An 18,907-nucleotide genomic window follows, 5' to 3' on the forward strand; every position below is an offset into this window, starting at 1 on the left:
CCAAGTCTACCACCAAACCATACCTCTAAGCACCACATCCACACATTTTCAACGCTTCCAGGGATGGTGATTCCAGCACCTCCCTGGGCAGCCCGTTCCAATGCTTTACCACCCTTCCAGTGAAGAACTTTTACTAATATCCAATCTAAACCGCCTCTGGCACAACTTGAAAGAGGCTATCGTGTTTCCAGAGCAGGACCACAGGCAGTTCCATGACCACTGCCCTGCCTCCTCCATTTTGCACTGTTTTACTAGTCATTTGCTTTCTGCACTGAAGATGCACAGTATAGTATCATCACGAAGAAGCACAAGATGTGATCCAGTCTAACTTCATACAAACAATCTGCCCTACGCTTGGTCTTTATTATTCACACTTGTTAAATATTATGCAAAAATGGCATATGTTTCCCACTTTCAATTCATCTTCCATAGGTACTTTTTTTCAACAAAACAATAAAGGAAAGAGATAAATTCTAGTATTCTTCCCATCATTACAAACATGGGAGTAACAGAGCGCAGTGCACACGTAGCCTGGTAATCGTTAGGTGCTAGCCATTCCCTTCTGTTCTCAGTCCACAAATCTGGTAATGTGACATCTCTCAGTGTGGGAGTATGAATCCTCAGCTCAAGCTGTTGAGACACCTCCTTGCAGTATCTAGTAGCTGCACTGAGGCAGCGTATTTGAGATGAGTCTCAAATCCTCAGGACAGGCTTCTGTAGTCTAGAAGTCTGAAATCCTCTGGGCCAAAGTTTTCACAAATGCCTCCCAGCACCCACGTTACAGTCACAGATCCATCCTAAAGCTCCATTTGAAAGGCATGGAGTCCATTCTCAGCTGATCTCAGTTTGCCCTGTTGTACTAAAGCTGGAGAAGTCAGGGGTGACTCACACCAGCTGAGGAAGTGGCCTGAAATCATGGCAAGAGTCAGCAGAACTGCTTTAAAACCTCCACCATGATGGAAAGTGTAAGGCAGACAAAGTACTAGAAGGTTTTTATGTTTAGAATTCCTTTGATAAGATATTTTGCTGAGGACTGAGATGACTGTTACTCCAAAAATGAACATCAAACCATACAGTGCAAATCTGGAGCTGTCAGTTTAACATCTGTAAAGAGAAAAACCATAGTGTGGCTCCGGCAATACTTTGGAAAGCACAGTTTAGGCAGTGCAAGACAATATGGATTATACAGAGAGAAAGGTATGCTTTAACTAATGTATGAGGAGTCTGTAAGAGTTAATCTCGGGGTAGACAAGCAAAATGGAATGGACAATATATAAAAAAAGCATTTGATTAAGCAGCTTACTGAGTTTTGGCCCATGAGGTACAGAAAAAACCTGGGTACCTCTGTGGTACAGAAGCAACTGTATTTAAAACGGCTTGAGGAAGGCAATATTATCTCAAATAAATAATGGTTCTAACTACGAAAATTCTGAACACCAATTAAATTGTCACTGAACTGACTTTTGAGTTTGATCTGGTTTTCCTAAGATTATATTATCATGAACTAAAGTATGACTTGGATTATCTGCCCAAGCAAATGAGGAAGAAGGACGAAAAACAACCAAATAAAATTTCTCCTTGCAAGGTTGTATTGGCTGTCAGGAGATCTGGCCTGGGCACACAGGAATAGAAGACGTATGCTTACTGGGTTTAAAGAGTGAGGGAGAAGGAACAATCACACCTTTGGCTTTAATGTATCTGCCTTCTGGGACTCCCTCAACCTATATGCTGTCCAGAGTGGCCCAGACACAGAAAGGTAGGAGTGAACTATAAATTATTTCCTTCAGAAATCAGGAAAAAGCAGTGGAAGAATTTTGACTTTGAGGGGTGCTTCTGCATCAAATCTGCCACGGTTCGGTCTGGCTGAAGAGGCTCAGATAAAAATCTCTTTTCTTAGGATGGTATCCTCGGTCTGTAGTACAAACTTTCCCAAGAGCAAAGTCTGCGTGAGAGCTTCTGAGAGCTTCCCCCTGATCTAGCTTTGTTTATCTCATTAAAGTTACAGGGGTTTGGGGGCCCTTTTACTGTTCCTAAGTAACAACTCTAAGCACCTGAATTTTTAACGCCTTCCCTTTCCTGGCCCACTGCCTTTCATGAGTGTTTGGCTTAAGAGTTACTGCCTCCTTTCCTGCTCCCCCCTTGCTTTAGTTTTCTGAATCTGCCTTGGCCACAGTGTTGCATTCAGTGTCAATTATTTGACTTTATTGAAAACGTTAAACAAGCTCCAGTTTCACTTGGTATTTCATCTTCCTTGAGAGATTTATACCTCCAGTTTCTGATAGATTACTGATGCAAAAAATGAATTAAGAAAATTATAATGATTCTGTCAATAACATCGTTTGCTACTTCTCAGAGGTTGCACTGTTTCACTCAGTGACCTCTTGTTCCATGTACTTGAAAAAACACCATTTCACTTCTTATGATCACCTGTCAATCTTCCACTCATTATCCACCTTCTGGTTTTCTAAAAAAAAAAAACGTTTTTATAACTATGGGTTGGTTGTCTGAAGAAAGAAATTGTGAGCAGACTAAAATCATTGGCAGCATTATATACATGGCCTAGTAGGTATGTATTAACACATACCAAGAATTAACACATGCAATGTATGTGAAGGACTGTAGACATGCAATTATTTTTGCTTTCAGTGGAAGAATTTTGTGATACATGGACATTTGGTATTCCTATAAAACATTTGGAACAGGAAGTTAAGACAATATAAATTAAAGCTTTACAGCATTTTTATTAACATAATTGCATTTTAGATACTACCCACCATACATTTCTGAGTTATTCTAATGTTGTATGGTTGTGACACATTTGTCTCTTCCATCATTAAAATGGCAGAAAGAAAAAAGGAAAAATGCAGCGGAAAGAAACTAACTATAAAAGGTGGTCAGCTCTCCGTGGAACAAATAATAACTGCTTTGTGGTGTAAACTGAACAGAATTGACATCAACAAGTTTAGCTGTGTATAACATAAGGTTTCAGTACAAATCCATGAAACTTAGCTCTCTGTCATGCTTTTGGGGGGGTGGGGGACAGGGCAGGCAGCCTGAGCCTTTATATATGCAAATCTGCTCTGATAAGTGGAGAACCAGGGAACAAACCTCTTTTGCCAAAATCTTGTATCCATAACTATCTGTGTTTTGTTAGGCTATTCTTGTGGACATTTTCACAGAACAGAGATGCTTTGCAGAGGGTGAAATACAAATTAAAAAACAACTGGCATGATTCCCCCAAATATACAAAGGAATACAGAAATACAGATGACCCAACAACAACTTGTACAATCCTTTTTCTAGTTTGACTGTTTAATTCAATCCAATATATTTCTGTGAAGCAAAACCACTATTATGGTGAATAATTTCCTGATGGGGCAGGGATATTTAAATGGACTTATCTTTTCTAAATGGAGGCTTCACCATCTGTTCTGTCCTTTTATTACAAATAGAGAGAGGAACCTAAGTCACTGCATCAGCATGTGAAGCCTAGCATTGAAATGATTTAGATGTACGTGTGTGTTCTTTATGCACCTGGTATGTTTTTTTCACATACCAAACACAAATCAGTGGGAAGACCTGTCTCTTGCAACCTAATAAAATTCCCTGATCTAGTGCCTTTATTCATTTCTCACGGCAGCAGAAATTGATGGCCAGTAGTTTGCATTTTATTAGGACAATTATTACCCTGTTGCTGTCCTGCAGGAGTTATATCTTTATTGGGCTGACATTTTGTGATACCATTTACCTCTCTACAGAAAATGAGCCTTGATTCCTTTTCTCTCCCTCTTTCTGGGCCTACATATGCTTCATCATGGACAGAAATCTTGTAGGAAATGTGCTGAGGGTGTGTCAGAGCACTGAAAAGCTCTGTCCTTCCGCAAAGGATGCCACACAATCTCTGTTAAGACCATCAGAGAAGCAACATATTCTCTTCAGAGTAGCACAGGACCAGAAACTCCACAATGCATCCCACTGCATCATTTCTGCTGCTTTAAATGGCAAATTTTGCAGTAGGTTTGGAAGGGAGGTGCAAATTACCACATCTCATACTCTCTCTACCAGTAGACTGAACTGACTGCATGCTCAATGCAAACATGAATTCAAAGAAAACCCTCAGGGCTCACCTGTGTTGTAGCCCCTCCCAAGCGCTGGCCAGGGCCGATGATTCTTCCAAAGGTTGCCCAAATACCAATCACTCTGGTTCTCCACCAAGCCAAGAACCTGCTGCCCTGGAAAGGAGCAAATTGCAAAAAGGTCATGAGACAAAAGACAGTCAATCAATGCAAAACAAACACAAAGTCTGGAGAGGGACAGCCAGTGCATAGAGAAGACAAAAGTTCAGGTGCTGCCTTCCTTTCATGCATTTGGAAGAAGCCTGTTTATGTAACAGACAGCAAGCCTGGCACAGCAAACTCAGCACGGCTCATTTCTTCCCTTCTCTCCTGGCTAGTCTGAGTAATTAAACACTGTGGGAACCTTTGTCACGCTGACAGAAATATATCACCCAGACAAATCTGAATGCTGCGTGATTTTGGAATACAATGATGGAGAATCCTTCTAGTGAGAAGTAAGTGTTGGTAAAATGATCATCTAATATGAAGATCTGTTCATACTCCGATGGAGACAGATAATTTAATTGAAGAACAAGGCTCAGTATAACAAATTGTTCTCTCCCATGCTCCCCTCCCCACTAGTTTCGGGGGTTTTTTTCCTCAGTCTCAAAGGAAATCCCTTTTGCCCAGGAAAATACTGGATTCTAAGAGTTTACCTACATAAGAAAGTTGCACTGTTTTAAATTAAGAGAGTAATTTAAAAATCATTTAGGTAAGCCTGTGTGGAATGCTGCATAGAAATTATGATTTCAGTTTTAGATGGGCCTATTTTGGTTTAGCTTACATTGATTAGCAGCTGGCTTCAGCTAGAGTAAAATGTATTTTAAATCAAATGTGTCTAGAAGGTTTGCACTGCTTAAAAATCAACTGAAAAGTGAATGTTTGTATAGATAAGGACTTAATTACCTATCCTGAAATGTGCTGTATAAAATGTAAATAAGAAAAGTGATTGAAATGATGCTCTGGTGCTGGAGGATGGAGGGAGGGGGGAAACTGCATTTGGATCTAGTCAAAGAAAGGAAAGGGAATGGTGTTTTGACAGAGGAACCCACTCAGTGAGGGCACTAAGACTGGGACTGGAAATTATTTTGCAACCTTTTGAGAAAGTAATTAAGCATTATGCTCTGAAGGCACATTTTCAAATCCCAGCTATGCTCATAAAACTGAGTGTATGGTCACAGCAGTGCACTGAAAGCATTAAATGATCATTATATGTTGTTTATGTAGGACCATAGCTGTATTACTAAAATTTCAGTATGGCCCAAGACAAGATCAGGCTGAGAAACAAGACACAAAGACAGAAGTGATTAATTAAATTTTATCATTGGCTAGGAAGACATTAGGATAGATCGAGGTGATAGCAATACTCTCCTGCAGTATCTCAAATTCAGAGGAACATCAGTAACCCCCTCATGTGTCTCAAATGCTGATTCTAAGAGTGTGAGCAGCAGTGAGTGGCCAATGGATATAATAATAATCAGAACACTGCAAAATCATTCAAGGAATGAATGGAAATCAATCTAGGAATAACCTTGAGATATTACCAAGTCCAATCCACACTGGTGTTTAGGATCATCCTACTCTACCCTAATCACAACATGCCAGTCCTCACCAGACCTCATTTTCTGATGATGCCTCTCCCTTTCCATTATGTATTATATACTATATATATATATATACATCTTCACATTATACCACATAATTCATTTCTAAAGAAGGTGGAAAACCTGGGCATGAGCTGAAAGGACCATATAAAAGACCACTACGCATTTATCACCCCATTGGTGCTACTGGAAAGTGGTAATGTTAACTGAGTGCAATGCACAAGAGAATGAAGGAAACGAGTTAGAGGCAGGTGTATCCTAAGCAGCTGATAATTTGTTCATACAAATCAACTGTAGCATCTCTTAACCTGTGAGACACATGGAGCACACTAGACAACACATGAGGCACCTCAAGCTATATACTGTGAGGATTTATGAAAGAGATCTCAACTGGCTGAAACAAGCCTTAACCAAAAAAGGCTGAAGGGCACAATTTAAACCAACACTTGTTGACTCTGTGCTGCAAGACTGCCTGTTCTTTATAACCACTTACTTGCAGGTGAGCTAGAGTAAATCTAAATAAGAAACTACCATGGCTAGTAAAGGATGAGGAAAAAAAAAAGCCAATAAAAAATGCAGGTGCAGCTGAGCTGGAATGGATTGGCACAGCTGGCAGGAAGAGACTGACCCTGCCCATATTCTAACAGCACATTTCACAACTCAGCAGTCCACACGATCCTTCTCAGGATAGTACTGCTAACATCAAAAGAAATGTTAAATTTCCATTTGCAAGAAGCAGATACTGAACTTCCTTACCATGGAGCACCAATCTGCTTTCATTATTTTAGTCCCATGCATTTCCCAAAGAGCCACAGAGTTCAGCCTTCAAACTGATGAATAATGCAAAATGAACAAACCTTTCTGCTTACTAACGTTTTTCCTTTCCCACCTACCGTCCAAAATTTCAGTTCTGACAACATACCCCTGAAATACTTATTTCTCAGTTATTATTTTTCACACTAAGCTAAACTGAAAAGGCTCAGGAAATTATGTTTGCATGTATTTATTTCAGCTATATAATTTCCTTCCCCTTTTTCCCTTTATTTTTGAAGACACCAGAACAAATCCTGCTATAACCACTATTCCCTGAGGTTTGATATGGGACATGGATGAAGGCAGAAATTAGCATCATGTAAATTTTACGGCTTAGATACATGGATCAGAAAATGTGACTGTGTGTCAACTGAGCTGGAATAAGTGCCTGTATGTGTCCTTTTAGCTTGTCACAAATACCAAGTAAAATGTGTCAGCTAACACACTTTAGTTTGCTTTTGCAATGGCCTGGGAATGTGCACATGTTCCTGTACTGTCCTAGGGTAGACATGCAACTTGTCAGGCTGCTGTAACTCTTGCTGGTGTCTAAAAGCCTACTAGGCAGATGTGATGGCTTGCCTCCCAAGCCACCTTGGAGAAAGCTACGAAGACACGTTTTGGATCTTCTCTAGTTATATTACAGTTATCTCTAGGCTGGAATAGTGTTGCTGTCTCTGCCAAAAAATAATATATATTTTTTTCCTTTCACATTGTCTCTATGATCTTGACTTAGCGCAGAAGTGATCAGGAAACCAGAACTTCAGCTGCACAGCAAATACTAATGGTGCCAAAAGATTTTTCTTTTTTTTTTTTCTTTCTTTTTTTTTTCTGAATCAGTTTTCATTCTGAATCAGTATAGAAAAAAGAAATTCAGAAATAGTCTCTGGAAAAAAATCCCCAAACATTTTTATCTGAAGATATCAATATAACCACATCTAAATGTACAACCCTCCTCGTTTTAAATAGAATTAGTATAACATAATACAGGTGCATAATATATACCATATATGCCACATTATTCTATGTATTTAAAAGTTCAAACAAAATAAAATCATAAATTTTGCCCTTCCAATTTTGAACAACTAAAAATGATTCACTTAAAGCTTTCATCAGAATTTTTTAACATTAATGAATCACTGTGAGAATGTGTCCAGTGTGTCTGACCATTATCAGTTATTTCACTTAGTTATTTACTTTTCCAAATGCATTATGAAGTTACAGAAATGAGGCACTAGCCAAAGCAATGCACGAGGTCAAGCAGGTACAATGAACACTCCCCTTGCCCACAGTTCTCTTGACAATCCATCAGCCCCAACCTGTCCCTCTGCCGCTCTTCATGCCTTCCGTGCAATGTGCCTGCAGTTCTGCAGAATCTTTCACCAGCTTCATTTCACCTCTGATAATATCACAATTTGAATTCAGATTTCCTGAGGAGAAAGTGTGGAGATCCTTCGCACCACGGCCTTTTGTAAAAGGCAAGCATAAAAGAGTTATGCCAGCAGGTGAGAACATGGTGGCTACCATAATGCATTTGAATTGTTTGTCTTTTTGAGCTGCTTGTTTCTTCTTCTTAAGAGTTATTATAATAAAATACCATCGCAAACAGCAAAAGCTCTGTCATTGTTTTCTGCTCTAGCCCTACAGTTATGATTAAGTGCACTCCTCTCACTCTCTGCTACTCCAGGCACAAGTTAGCTTATGAAAATGAAGCTGTCTTTCTCACTTATTCATATATCACCACTAACAGCCAGACAACAGAAAATGAGGCTATGATTCTGGCATGACCATGATGAAAAATTATCGAGCAGGCAGAATTACAGCTGGATTGTCAGAAATGGGGCTGTATGCTGCCTGGCTGCGGGATGAGACTTCTCCAGAAGGCAGCTGCACAGCTACAGCATTTTGCACTGTACAACTCCCTGACAGCTCTCACATGACGAGAAGTCCTTCCCTCCTTGCAAAAGCTTAGCTGTCGCTAGGAAGAGGTTTCCATGGAAAAACAGATACTTCTGAGCCTGACAACTCAGTGCCTTCGATTCTGTTTTCACTTCATAGATTTCTGGTGGCTAATGGATGAGAAAGCATGATCCTCTAATTGAGGCATTGAAGGGGACTCCAGATCGCAGCTCAGCACCTGGCTCTGATAGTGATTTCTTGGGTGACACTGGACAGGTCACATAACCGCCTCTTGCTCGATTCTCCCTTCATAAAAATGAAAAAAAAAACAAACCCAAAACCTTTTACCCCTCTCTCATTTTGCCTGTCTCATATTGCAAACGTAAGTCCTCTGAGGGAATGTGTGCTAGTTTCTACTGAAAATGTAACAACAGCTGGTTGTGGCGAGGCTGAAACTCCATCCAGCCCGGCACTGTGTCTCCAGCAGCAGGGAGTAGCAGCTGTGCAGGATGGAGCACCACAGCTGTATGGCGGCACTCCTCAATAGTGGTCCTCCGGCTTCCAGTGATGTGGCACATGACAGATCTAAAGAAGTATCAGTTTTTATTTATGCTGAATCTGGTATCTGCTACTTTCATTCGGTGCCCAGCACAATCTTGGAGCCTGTGAACACTATTTTCCTTTTCTGCCCTGATTTATTCCCAGTTTTAGAGAATTCTGTCTTCCCTAGAGTCTTTGGTACAAGGGACCCTAATCTCAGCTCTTGCTTTGAGGTACTTACATATTCCAAACAATAATAACAGTAGTAAAATATTACAGTTATTACAACTACTTTCCACATAATCTTTAGTGGAAGCTTTTCTTTTTTTTTTTTCCCCGTGTGTCTTACTGACGCAAGAGCATTCACATGACTTGACTGCAATCACAGTAAGAACAATGGGCCCACAGCAAATACTTGGGGTGAACTGCACTTTCTGTGATCCTCAGGACACCAGGCTGTTTCCAGAAAGGGAAAATAAAAAAGCACGTTGGTTGTTAGAGGGGTGAGAAAGAGTAGAGTGCCACCTTTTGAATACCCATGGACAAAAGGTGAGCTGGTATCGCAGGAGAGATCCGTTTCAACACAGCTCTCCTGGTTGTCACATCTGAAGGTTTAGTTGCATTTCGCAGAGGCCTGCAAGTGAAAAGCAAGTGCAAAGTATTTTTCAGCCTTTAAAAACGTAAGAAGTAAGCGATTTCTACACTGTGGAGGTTATTAAAGGAGAACAGAGCAGAACTCTGTCTTGCTACATTAACAACCATGGTTTAGATCATTAGGAATCTAATACAGACGTGAATGCTGAAGCCACAGCCAGGTACTCCCAGAGCAACGCATGTCTTCAGTGTAAGCTGAAAGAACAGGAGAAGGACTCAACACAAATTTAAGATTCAAGCCCGGCAGGAATCAGGAAAACTGCAGAGTTCTGCTCCCAAAATGGGACACAGAAATAGTGAATAAAGAGGTGACAGGAGGAAAGAAGGGAAAAGGTACATATTCTGAAGGCTGGAACATTTCTAAATTGGCCAGTACCAAGTCTGCTGAACACAGTCAGGACTAGCTGAATCTTTAACGGTACAATGAAGCTGGGTTATTTTCTGCATGACTCAGAGTCAAAATCTTTCATTAATGTTCTTTCCTTCTTCTCTCATTCTCCTTATTTCTTTTTCTTTATCCTTTAAACACCTGCATAACATACCCTTCCTTTCTGAAATGTGTGAGGCCAATTCCTTAGCTGGCATAAATCTGCATTACTTAATGAAATCAGCGTGCTTACACTGACTGATACCAGCTGAATGTGTTGCACTTCATGTTAAGTCTTGCCTGCATGACTGACCCTTTCTCTACGGCCTTCCAGTCCCCGATCTTGCACTGGTTCATACAAAATACGTGGCTTCTAAAATCCTTCACTTCTCCTGCCACATCTCTCATCCATCTCTTCAGATCACTGTCAAGTTCAAGCTTTTAATTCTCACTATTGATGCCCTATGCAATTCTTGCACTGTCTATATCAATTCACATTTCTTCTTGCTCCCAAACTCACTCCTCTCTTCTGCCATGTCCTCTCTCATCCCTAAAACCGACTCTTGCCTTCTCATGCAACAAATGCCCTGAGTTAACTCTGAAAATGTATTTCAGGCAAAAAACTCTCAGCACTTTCCTCTATAAAGTTTTTAGCAATTTTACCGTGAATCCAGTATAAAATGTGCACATGAAATCTTGTGTGTGGACTGTAACACGTCTGCCTGGCCCCAGAAACACAGTATGACATTTTGTCATATGCCTGTATAGTACAGGATACACTGTGTTAAAAAGAATTGAATACTTTAACCTTCACTGTTCATTTTTTTCACAGGTTTGCACTCACATAACAGATGTATACATTATATGTGTATGCACACATACATATGTGTATACATATATGCACCCACATATATACATGCATAAATATCTACAGATATGTATGTGTATATATACAGGCAGGTACAAGAAAAGGCAGTCTCTCTTTTTTACATGTGGAACTGTCAAGTTTCAGGGAAAAATGCCTCCCACATAAGTTTAACTTTTTTATTTGATCTCTCATTTGCATCAAGTACACTGCTGTTTCCCAACAGCCATTAGCCCTTCTTAGTGGACTAATTATTAAGAAGCAACTTGGATGAGGAGGCGGCCAAAGAGCAGCTCACTGAAGGTACTGCAGGATTGTCTCAGGAGAGGAGAGGATGGCTCCACAGGAGCATCACATTGGATAACACACAGGTGGCAAGAGAAGAAAGGAGACAGGCAGTAAAAACCTGATTAAGAAAGGAAAGTAGGTAAGTGAAGCAGAGGTACATACAGTACATGAAGGGCAGGGGAAGACAAGATGGGCCAGGTTGACTCAGTGAAGGAGAAAGGAGCTAGTGAAAGGAATAAAGAAAGACACTGGCAATGCTGGAACAAGGATCTAAAGCAATGGTATCAGCTGACTTATGGATGTACTCAGAGGTGGTGATGTGACCAGGTGTCGCTGTGCATCTCGCCCCCTCCCCTGGGCCACTCTATGATCTCAGGAATCCCTGCTATGCCTTGGCATCTGTGTAAGGAGTTGGGTGCTTTAAGCACCCCTTGACTCTACCAGCAACCTTTGCATGGCTGAGGTGGGGAACAGGACTGACAGTACCAGAAACATTCCTTATCTGAATCATAACAACCCCTGACAGCCTCGAAACATTCCTTTCCTGAATTGTAACCTGAGTGGTATGGTACCACCATCACTGGAATGACAGCCAGGACAAAAATTTATTGTTGTCTAAAGCCAATCATCTCCAACCTTAAAACAGCGATACGAAGTGAGGCCCTTTTGAGCTCACCTGGACTGCAGCGGGCTGCGACCAGCATCTCCCTCTGAGCAGGATGCCTCTCAGAGTTTGCATACTCCCAAGTTTGCGAAGTTAGGACGACCATCACCTAAAAGCTGATGATGAAGCCTGGGCTGATACCTCCGCTTCTCAAAGCTCAGCCCTTCACCCACTGAGAAATGCAAAGGCATTCACCGTATTTCATTGAACTTGAGGGCAACTCTGAAGAAGTATACCTTTGTACATATATAGATATACATCTATTCCTTTGTGTCTGTGTGCATGTGTGTGTGAATTGATTTATGTACCTCAAAACAAGTACAGAATGAATGTTACCATCTCGGGTCCATAATTAAGTTACTGCTGTGATTGTAGGAAATCCTATTGATCCACTTTATAAATGACAAATTAGTCAATGATTAAGTGATGCTAAAATCTTGTGAACAACCTTAAACTGTGGATAAACCTTAGACACCCTTTAGATATAAACTGTTGTCCAAGTCTCAGACTAAGATTGGATCTAGCCTCACCTAAGCTCTACTAAGAGTTTAGAAAGCAAGGGGGTCCACTCTGAACCTCATGACTCAATGGGAGGATTTTCCTTACTCCTTACATTCTTTTAGATATAAACTGTTGTCCAAGTCTGAGGCCAGGATTAGATCTAGCTGCACCTAAACTCTATCAAGAGTTTAGAAAGCAAGGGGGTCCACTCTGAACTTTGTGACTCAACAGAAGGGTCTCCCTTACCCTTTTACATCTTTAGTCTCTGTGTAAATAATTCCAGCTTAATTTTAATTTCATTCTTTGTGTGATTTATCTATGTAATAAGTAAGAATGAACCTTGCTGTCAAACTTTGTGAAGTCGCACTCCCACAAATTCATATTAAAACTATTTTGTTAATACTTTTGATGGTGATTCTTTAAGCCATCTAAACCACTCACAACACCAGGGAAAAAGAAGTTACAGTAACTTGGGCCAGAGAAGAATAATAACTTGGCAAGAGTCTGTACAGAAAGGAACGTGACAAGTGTTTTGTAGGTGGTAGGAAGGAGAATTCAAAAGGCACAATCATACACAAAGGTGATCAAGAGGATGAAGTACACAGAATTGGACTGAGAAAGGTTGGGGTAAAGAGCTGAATCTGTGATTCATCTTCATAAGGAAAGATGAAAGAATGAAATCAATCAAAAGAGGAGAATATATTGGGTTTGCACGCATCTTCTCTCCTCCAAGGAGCTTGTTAGAAAAATGAGGAGGACAGTGAGGACTCCAGCAAACCACTGCAAAGCTAGCAAATCTATGATTAATGTTTGTAGCACTTTCATCTGCACAGTCTCAGGGAAATGGATTCTCAGCAGCTGAGCACAAGAGAGTAAGTGTAGAAAAAAACTTTCACTTTGCAAAAAAACTTTTTGAGGTTTTCTGTGACAATGGCAAGGCTTTGTGCACTCATGATAACAGAGCTCCTGTGTTGCCAGCAACTTAAGAAGAATTCAAAGATGTTATGATTTGGACATGCACAGAAGTTTTCACTTGTTTTCTACCTGGCAGGAAAGGATATGCCCAACAAATTGCCAGGAAAAGTGCTCTAGAATGGAGTCTGGGGAAAAATGAGCGTGACCACTGAAACAACTGTGAAACTGTAAGCTACACCAAGAGATGCCCATGCAGCTTCATGTGCTGCTGGGCCTGTCCTTCCTCACCTCAGTTTTTATGTCATTGTTCATAGCACAAAATCTCCCAGCAGCAGAACTGACACCTAATTAATAACAACAGGAGACTTGACATGAACCCTTTCTCAGGTGGTAAGTATTCTCTCTCAACCAGGCTGCAGGAGGTCAGCCAGATATACTCATCGCTCTGACTACACACCTCACTTTTATATTCACGCTAATGGCAGCTTAAAGATTGTGTGCCCTGATACTGCTTTTCCCTCATCACAGTCTCCTTTCTAATTTTTAATGTATTCAATATAAAACCCCACACTCTCAAAAAATTGAAAACTTCTTTGTCTGAGAGCAGCAAAACATCCTTGTGAAAATAGTCAGTTCAAATTCACTACTTCTAATATTCAGGCAGTGGTCTGAGAGAAAAGGTATTTTTAAATGACTGCGCCCAGAGTTTCACAAACATACAAGCTATTAAAACCATGGCTTGAATTTGTGTTATGAAGGAATACATCATCACTGAACAGAAAATGCTTTCTTTTTTGCTGCCAAAGATAATGCAATAAAACTGTCTTGGAGGAGTGTGTGAAGAACATGAAAGTAACTGTCCACGCACCATGACTCTGCCTGTCCTAACTGTAGCAATTTTATGAAGGGGATACGGTCCTGATATGTACATTTTCATTGGCACAAACTCCATCTGTGAAACCATCGCAGTAACCGGGAGTGGAGCAGCAGGCTGCAATGTGTGATCAATTATCTAACTCTTATGCAATGCCTTTCGTTAGTAGCACTTTATGAAGGAAAGGAGACACAACTTACAGCAGGAGAAACTGAGGCATATGGTGATAAAGTGACATTTCCAAGGTCACCAGGGAGGTGACTGGTGATCTATGAACAGGTGCCAGGACTTGTGAGGTGCAGAGCACTACTCTTAGATAATAAGAGACACTGTCCTTTTTAGTAGGCTGGTGCCTAAACTGTCAATGCAGTAATGATTTAGAAATTCCCACTCAGCTAGTCTTCTGAGTAACTGTCAGCTTACTCAGTCCACTGATAGCTGAGTTTTTCTCGCTACATCCTGGAATGCTACATTCTGCTCTGCCATAGATTTACTTTGGGTACATCCCTTGAGATTCCAGGCATGTCTCTTCACTTTCCTCTCGATGTTCAGACAGCTTCTCATTTCAGCTGTAGCAATGTAAACCTTAAGCTGCCTCCATTAACTGAACAAACTTCACTGGGATTCACACTAGGGTAACAGAGGTTAGCAGCTGGCGGTGTGTTCCTCACTCTTGTTCTGTAAAATGAGGACACACCAGTGCTCCACTACACTTCATCAAGTTTCAGGTTTGAGGCTGTTGGAACAGCAAACTTGTTTATTAACAATGAATTAGAGACAGAGGGTAAGAGCTTTCTAATATTCTGGAGATTGTCCATGGAAACTGTGCACAGCTTTCTACATCATATCCTTTTTGGCAGTTACCAAATATCAACAGCAAGATATTAACCCCCCTTCTTTTTTATTTAAAAGGAAAAAAATCTTCTAAATCAATGGACACATCAGGCTTGTCTGTAAGCAAGAAATCAGTAGGTATGTATCATAAGTACTTTCTTTTAGTATCAGAGAAGTTCCAGAATGTAGAAGCAGTGGCAGAAAAAAACCCAAGATGAACAAAACTAAAAGGATTGGTTTTCTGGTGAAAAGTAAAAAAAACCCCTGCAATCCAAACCAGAAAAAAACAGGGCCATATTTATTAAGAAAGGGTTGTAGTTACCCACTTAATGTGAAAAAGATTGCGAAGTTATTGTATGTGGTTATAAAATCCACCTATGTTGACATTATTTTTCCCCTTTGTTGGATAATCTCTGCATTCCCCTTTGGCTATGTGGCCTTACCAGCCTATGCAAATTTATCAGGATGAAAATTCAGGAGTTGCTTTTTCAGTAGACACAGACTGCAGTAAGATGCTGCTGCTTACCTAGTACTTCTTGCCAATGCTATTAATGGCACTTACTATACTGACAATTGGTTTATGTAAACAGCTCACCTTGTCCTTTTAATTACGGGCTTCAGGATAGGCTACAGCTCACAAACACTACAGCTGAGAATTATTTATGCATCAGGAGCATCAGATACAGCAAACATTTGCTCACATTTAACAAGCACAATTAGTCCTATATTGAGAAATATGATAGAGCTCTGATACCAAACAACAACCTGCTGGTTTGCATCTTGATCCGCCAGAATAAGAGATGCTTCTGCCTGATATGAGAAAACAGTGGCTGTACCAGAAGCTTCATGCTTTAGGGATAAACTGAAGAGTCTTGAAATCTGTTCCCCATTCTAATGTTGACTGGCTGTGTAACCACAGATGGGTCACCCCATCACCCCTGACAGGTCAGTTAGAGAGGCTTCAGTGGGCATGATTCTGCAGTCAGGCTAAAGAGCAGATGTGCACCTAAGAAGAAACAAACCTGGAGAACAGAACAGAGAATTTTATCCTATAACTGCAACAGTGTTGCAAGTTACCTTGTCAGCAAGAGATGGACCACTGCAAATCCCTTATCAACATGCAGAGAATTGCTTTTAACTTTGAACACAACCATTCTTTCTCTGTGTCCTTCTCTGTCTTTTAACCTGTACTCTGGAGGTATCCAGACTTACAGGGTGAAGTGGCTGAGATGTTCTCTTGCTGAAAATGTGTCTACTCGTAAACTCAACTTGAAATCATGTATAGGGTTGACTCAGTTTTCCCAGTGTGTAATAACCCTGCCCAATACTGCAGAGTCAAGATTGGCACAACGGTAAAATTATGAAGCTGCCAATCACACAGTACCTTGAGCTCCAAGGCTGAATAGTACACTATGTCTCATGGATTGCTAGTAAGCATTAGTTACTGTTTACTTTCTTAGTTTACAGCTATTTACTACATGTATGACACATTTTGCTAGCATGACAATGAAGTGGTTAATATTCCTGACAGAGAATCCAGTAAGGCCTGGAAAAAGCAACTAAAAAAAACATTCTTCAGTCTTTTGCAGATCAGTCTTTGTGGATAACTCCAGAGGTTTTAGAATGTTTAACTAAAGTCCACCTCAGCACTGAAATCTCCCTTTTCCCCCTGTTCATTGGCTTAGCACTGAGTGATACCTGTTGTTCTGAAGAACCTGAGAGCAAAGAGGAAGAAGACTGTCTCAAGTGAGCAAAGGGTTAAAAACAAGTGTTATGGAAATCAGCTTAAGCTCCTTCTCCCTCTCTGTTGTTTAATTATTTAGTTAGTCCAGGTCTGGCTTCTATTGAGAAAAACAGATGAAAAATAACAGACAAATAGTACAAAGAGAGTTCAGAATTTTACTACACAGCCCAAAGCCAGTGAGATTTTAAAGTGTTACAAAAGAGTTGAAGTCTAAAAGCAAAGAGGTGAGAGACTAGCAGAAGGTGCCAGTTTCGCTAAGTAGATATGTTGATGATAACGGGAAGAAAGGGCAAGACTTGCTGTCCACTGAAACACAAGAACTCCCATAATGTATTCTGCACATCATACCGTTCAAGCCTCTAATATTTCATTCATTGATTTTATTGTCAAATGAAAAGGCACTTCTTCCAAGTGGCATTTAGTGAGACAGATGGGGAGAGACCCAGACTTCATTACTGGGAGTTTGCTTGCTGGGTAACGTTGACATTATACGGGTAAAAAGCAAAAACAGTGCTAAAGTCCTAATGCTTAGAAAAGTCTCTTTGGTTCTCTTCGTGGAAGGCAAAGGGCTTTTCACCTGGTCAGACTGCAGCCTGCCTCACATGCCACCTGCATCTGTGAAAAACCATTGCTCAAACTTCTCACACAGGTGCTCTGAGATAAGCTCTATTAGCCTAGGATTCAACTTTTGTATTAACTGCTTTTGTGCTATAGGAAGAGAGAAGATCAGAAGAGAAGTCTATGAACTATTGAACTTTTTGGCATCCACTTTTAAGAAAATATTCTGCACTGTGCTTAGAAAATAGAGAGGATGTACATATACATATTCACCCAAGCCCATTCTCTTCAGCCTCAGTAGCAAATATCATCAGAAAAACCTTGGAAGTTTACTGACACTCACCAGTTACAAGTGGTTGCACCAATTGAAAGGCAAAGAGCTCAGAGTTCCTTTTAGCAACAGAAGTAAATGTACAGAAAAGCCAAACACAAGAAAGAAGGAAACACACATCTGTATGGGAGTTCAAAAAGCACCCCAGAACAACCTGCCTGTTCCCACACTCACCTAGTACAGGCTAAGAGAACACTGAAACAGTGTTGGTGCGAAAAAGCACTCCAAACCTTGCTCTCTTTGCAAAGAAATAGAGGAAAATGCAAAAAGTAAAAGCAGTTTCTGGAAGAAAATCCAGAACTTTTCCTTAGAGAAGTATTCTCTTCAGTGAATGACTGGGTTATGATCATTGCTGCTGATTCCCCCTCTCTTTCTAGCCTTGTTAATTTTGCATTCCTGGTGCACAGCAGCATTGCCTCACCAAGAAGCTGCCTGCAGCCAGATGTTAGATAATTTTTTAAGCAATAGGAGAAGCTGGTTCAAACCCTTACAGGCTAAAGAAGAACCTGCAAGCAGGTGCTCCCTTCTTTGGCCCTGTGCTCCTTCCCCTGCCTGTATTAGTACGTAAAACGTGGCACTAGCACCCACCAACTTTCCTTCGTACTCCTCCCCTGTAATGAGGTCAACTTGTTTTGACCTTCTGAAAGGTTAGGTGCAGGAGAATCAAGAAGCAAAATGGATTTAGGCTGAAAATAGCTGGCAGTCATCTGGCTTGACCAAAATGACAGCATCTGTAGGCAGGCACAGCAGCAGAACTTAAAATGCCTGTGTGTTGTAGCTACAAGCAAGGCGCCTATCAGCAGCTTGGAAAAGCTTTTGTGAACTGCTTTGTTAGTTACATGTATAAACCCCACTTAGTCTTAAACAACAGTGGCCCTTTGTTAATCACCCTAATTTAACTGCTTTTTTTAGTGATTTTTGTAGCAAGGTTTAGCGTGCAAGCTTTCCTTCAAAAATACTAAAGACAAGAATCAAAATGATCAGCTCAAATACTGAAAATATCCAGGTAAGATAAAACATACTTCCACAATAAAATCAGAGAGAGCATGAAAGTATGATGAATTCTAAGGACATTAAAATGCAGTAAGCCAGCTGTGCAACCACTGCAGGAAAGCATGCAAAGGGCAGGACGTTACGGTATCAGTTAATCCCCTTAATCTCTGCTAATGCATGAAGTGTAAGCAACATTTCTTTTATGAAGCAGTAAAACGCTGTTATGAGTTTTGAATCTATCTTGCATCTCAATGAATTCTGTAATCAAAAGGCTAAGAACAGCAAGTCAAATATGTGTAAATTCCCTTTTACTTATTTTCCTCTTCACCTGTCTAGGGACAAGACGGAAAA

At 40.5% G+C, this 18,907-nt stretch overlaps 1 protein-coding gene across 3 annotated transcripts in view; it reads right to left on the minus strand.

The window, feature by feature from the left end:
* Window positions 1-18,907, minus strand: part of LARGE1 (LARGE xylosyl- and glucuronyltransferase 1) — a 286,548-nt gene that overhangs the window by 58,049 nt on the left and 209,592 nt on the right. For all 3 annotated transcript variants that reach the window (XR_003563335.2, XM_027816040.2, XM_027816042.2), the window contains one exon: window positions 4,128-4,232. Coding sequence is in view for 2 of the 3 variants with exons in the window: in XM_027816040.2 (XP_027671841.1) it covers window positions 4,128-4,232 (105 nt within the window). In the remaining variant the exon portion in view is untranslated. The remainder of the gene's footprint in view (window positions 1-4,127; window positions 4,233-18,907) is intronic.

Source organism: Falco cherrug, chromosome 5, assembly GCF_023634085.1.
Source record: "Falco cherrug isolate bFalChe1 chromosome 5, bFalChe1.pri, whole genome shotgun sequence".
NCBI classification, from domain to species: Eukaryota; Metazoa; Chordata; class Aves; order Falconiformes; family Falconidae; genus Falco; species Falco cherrug.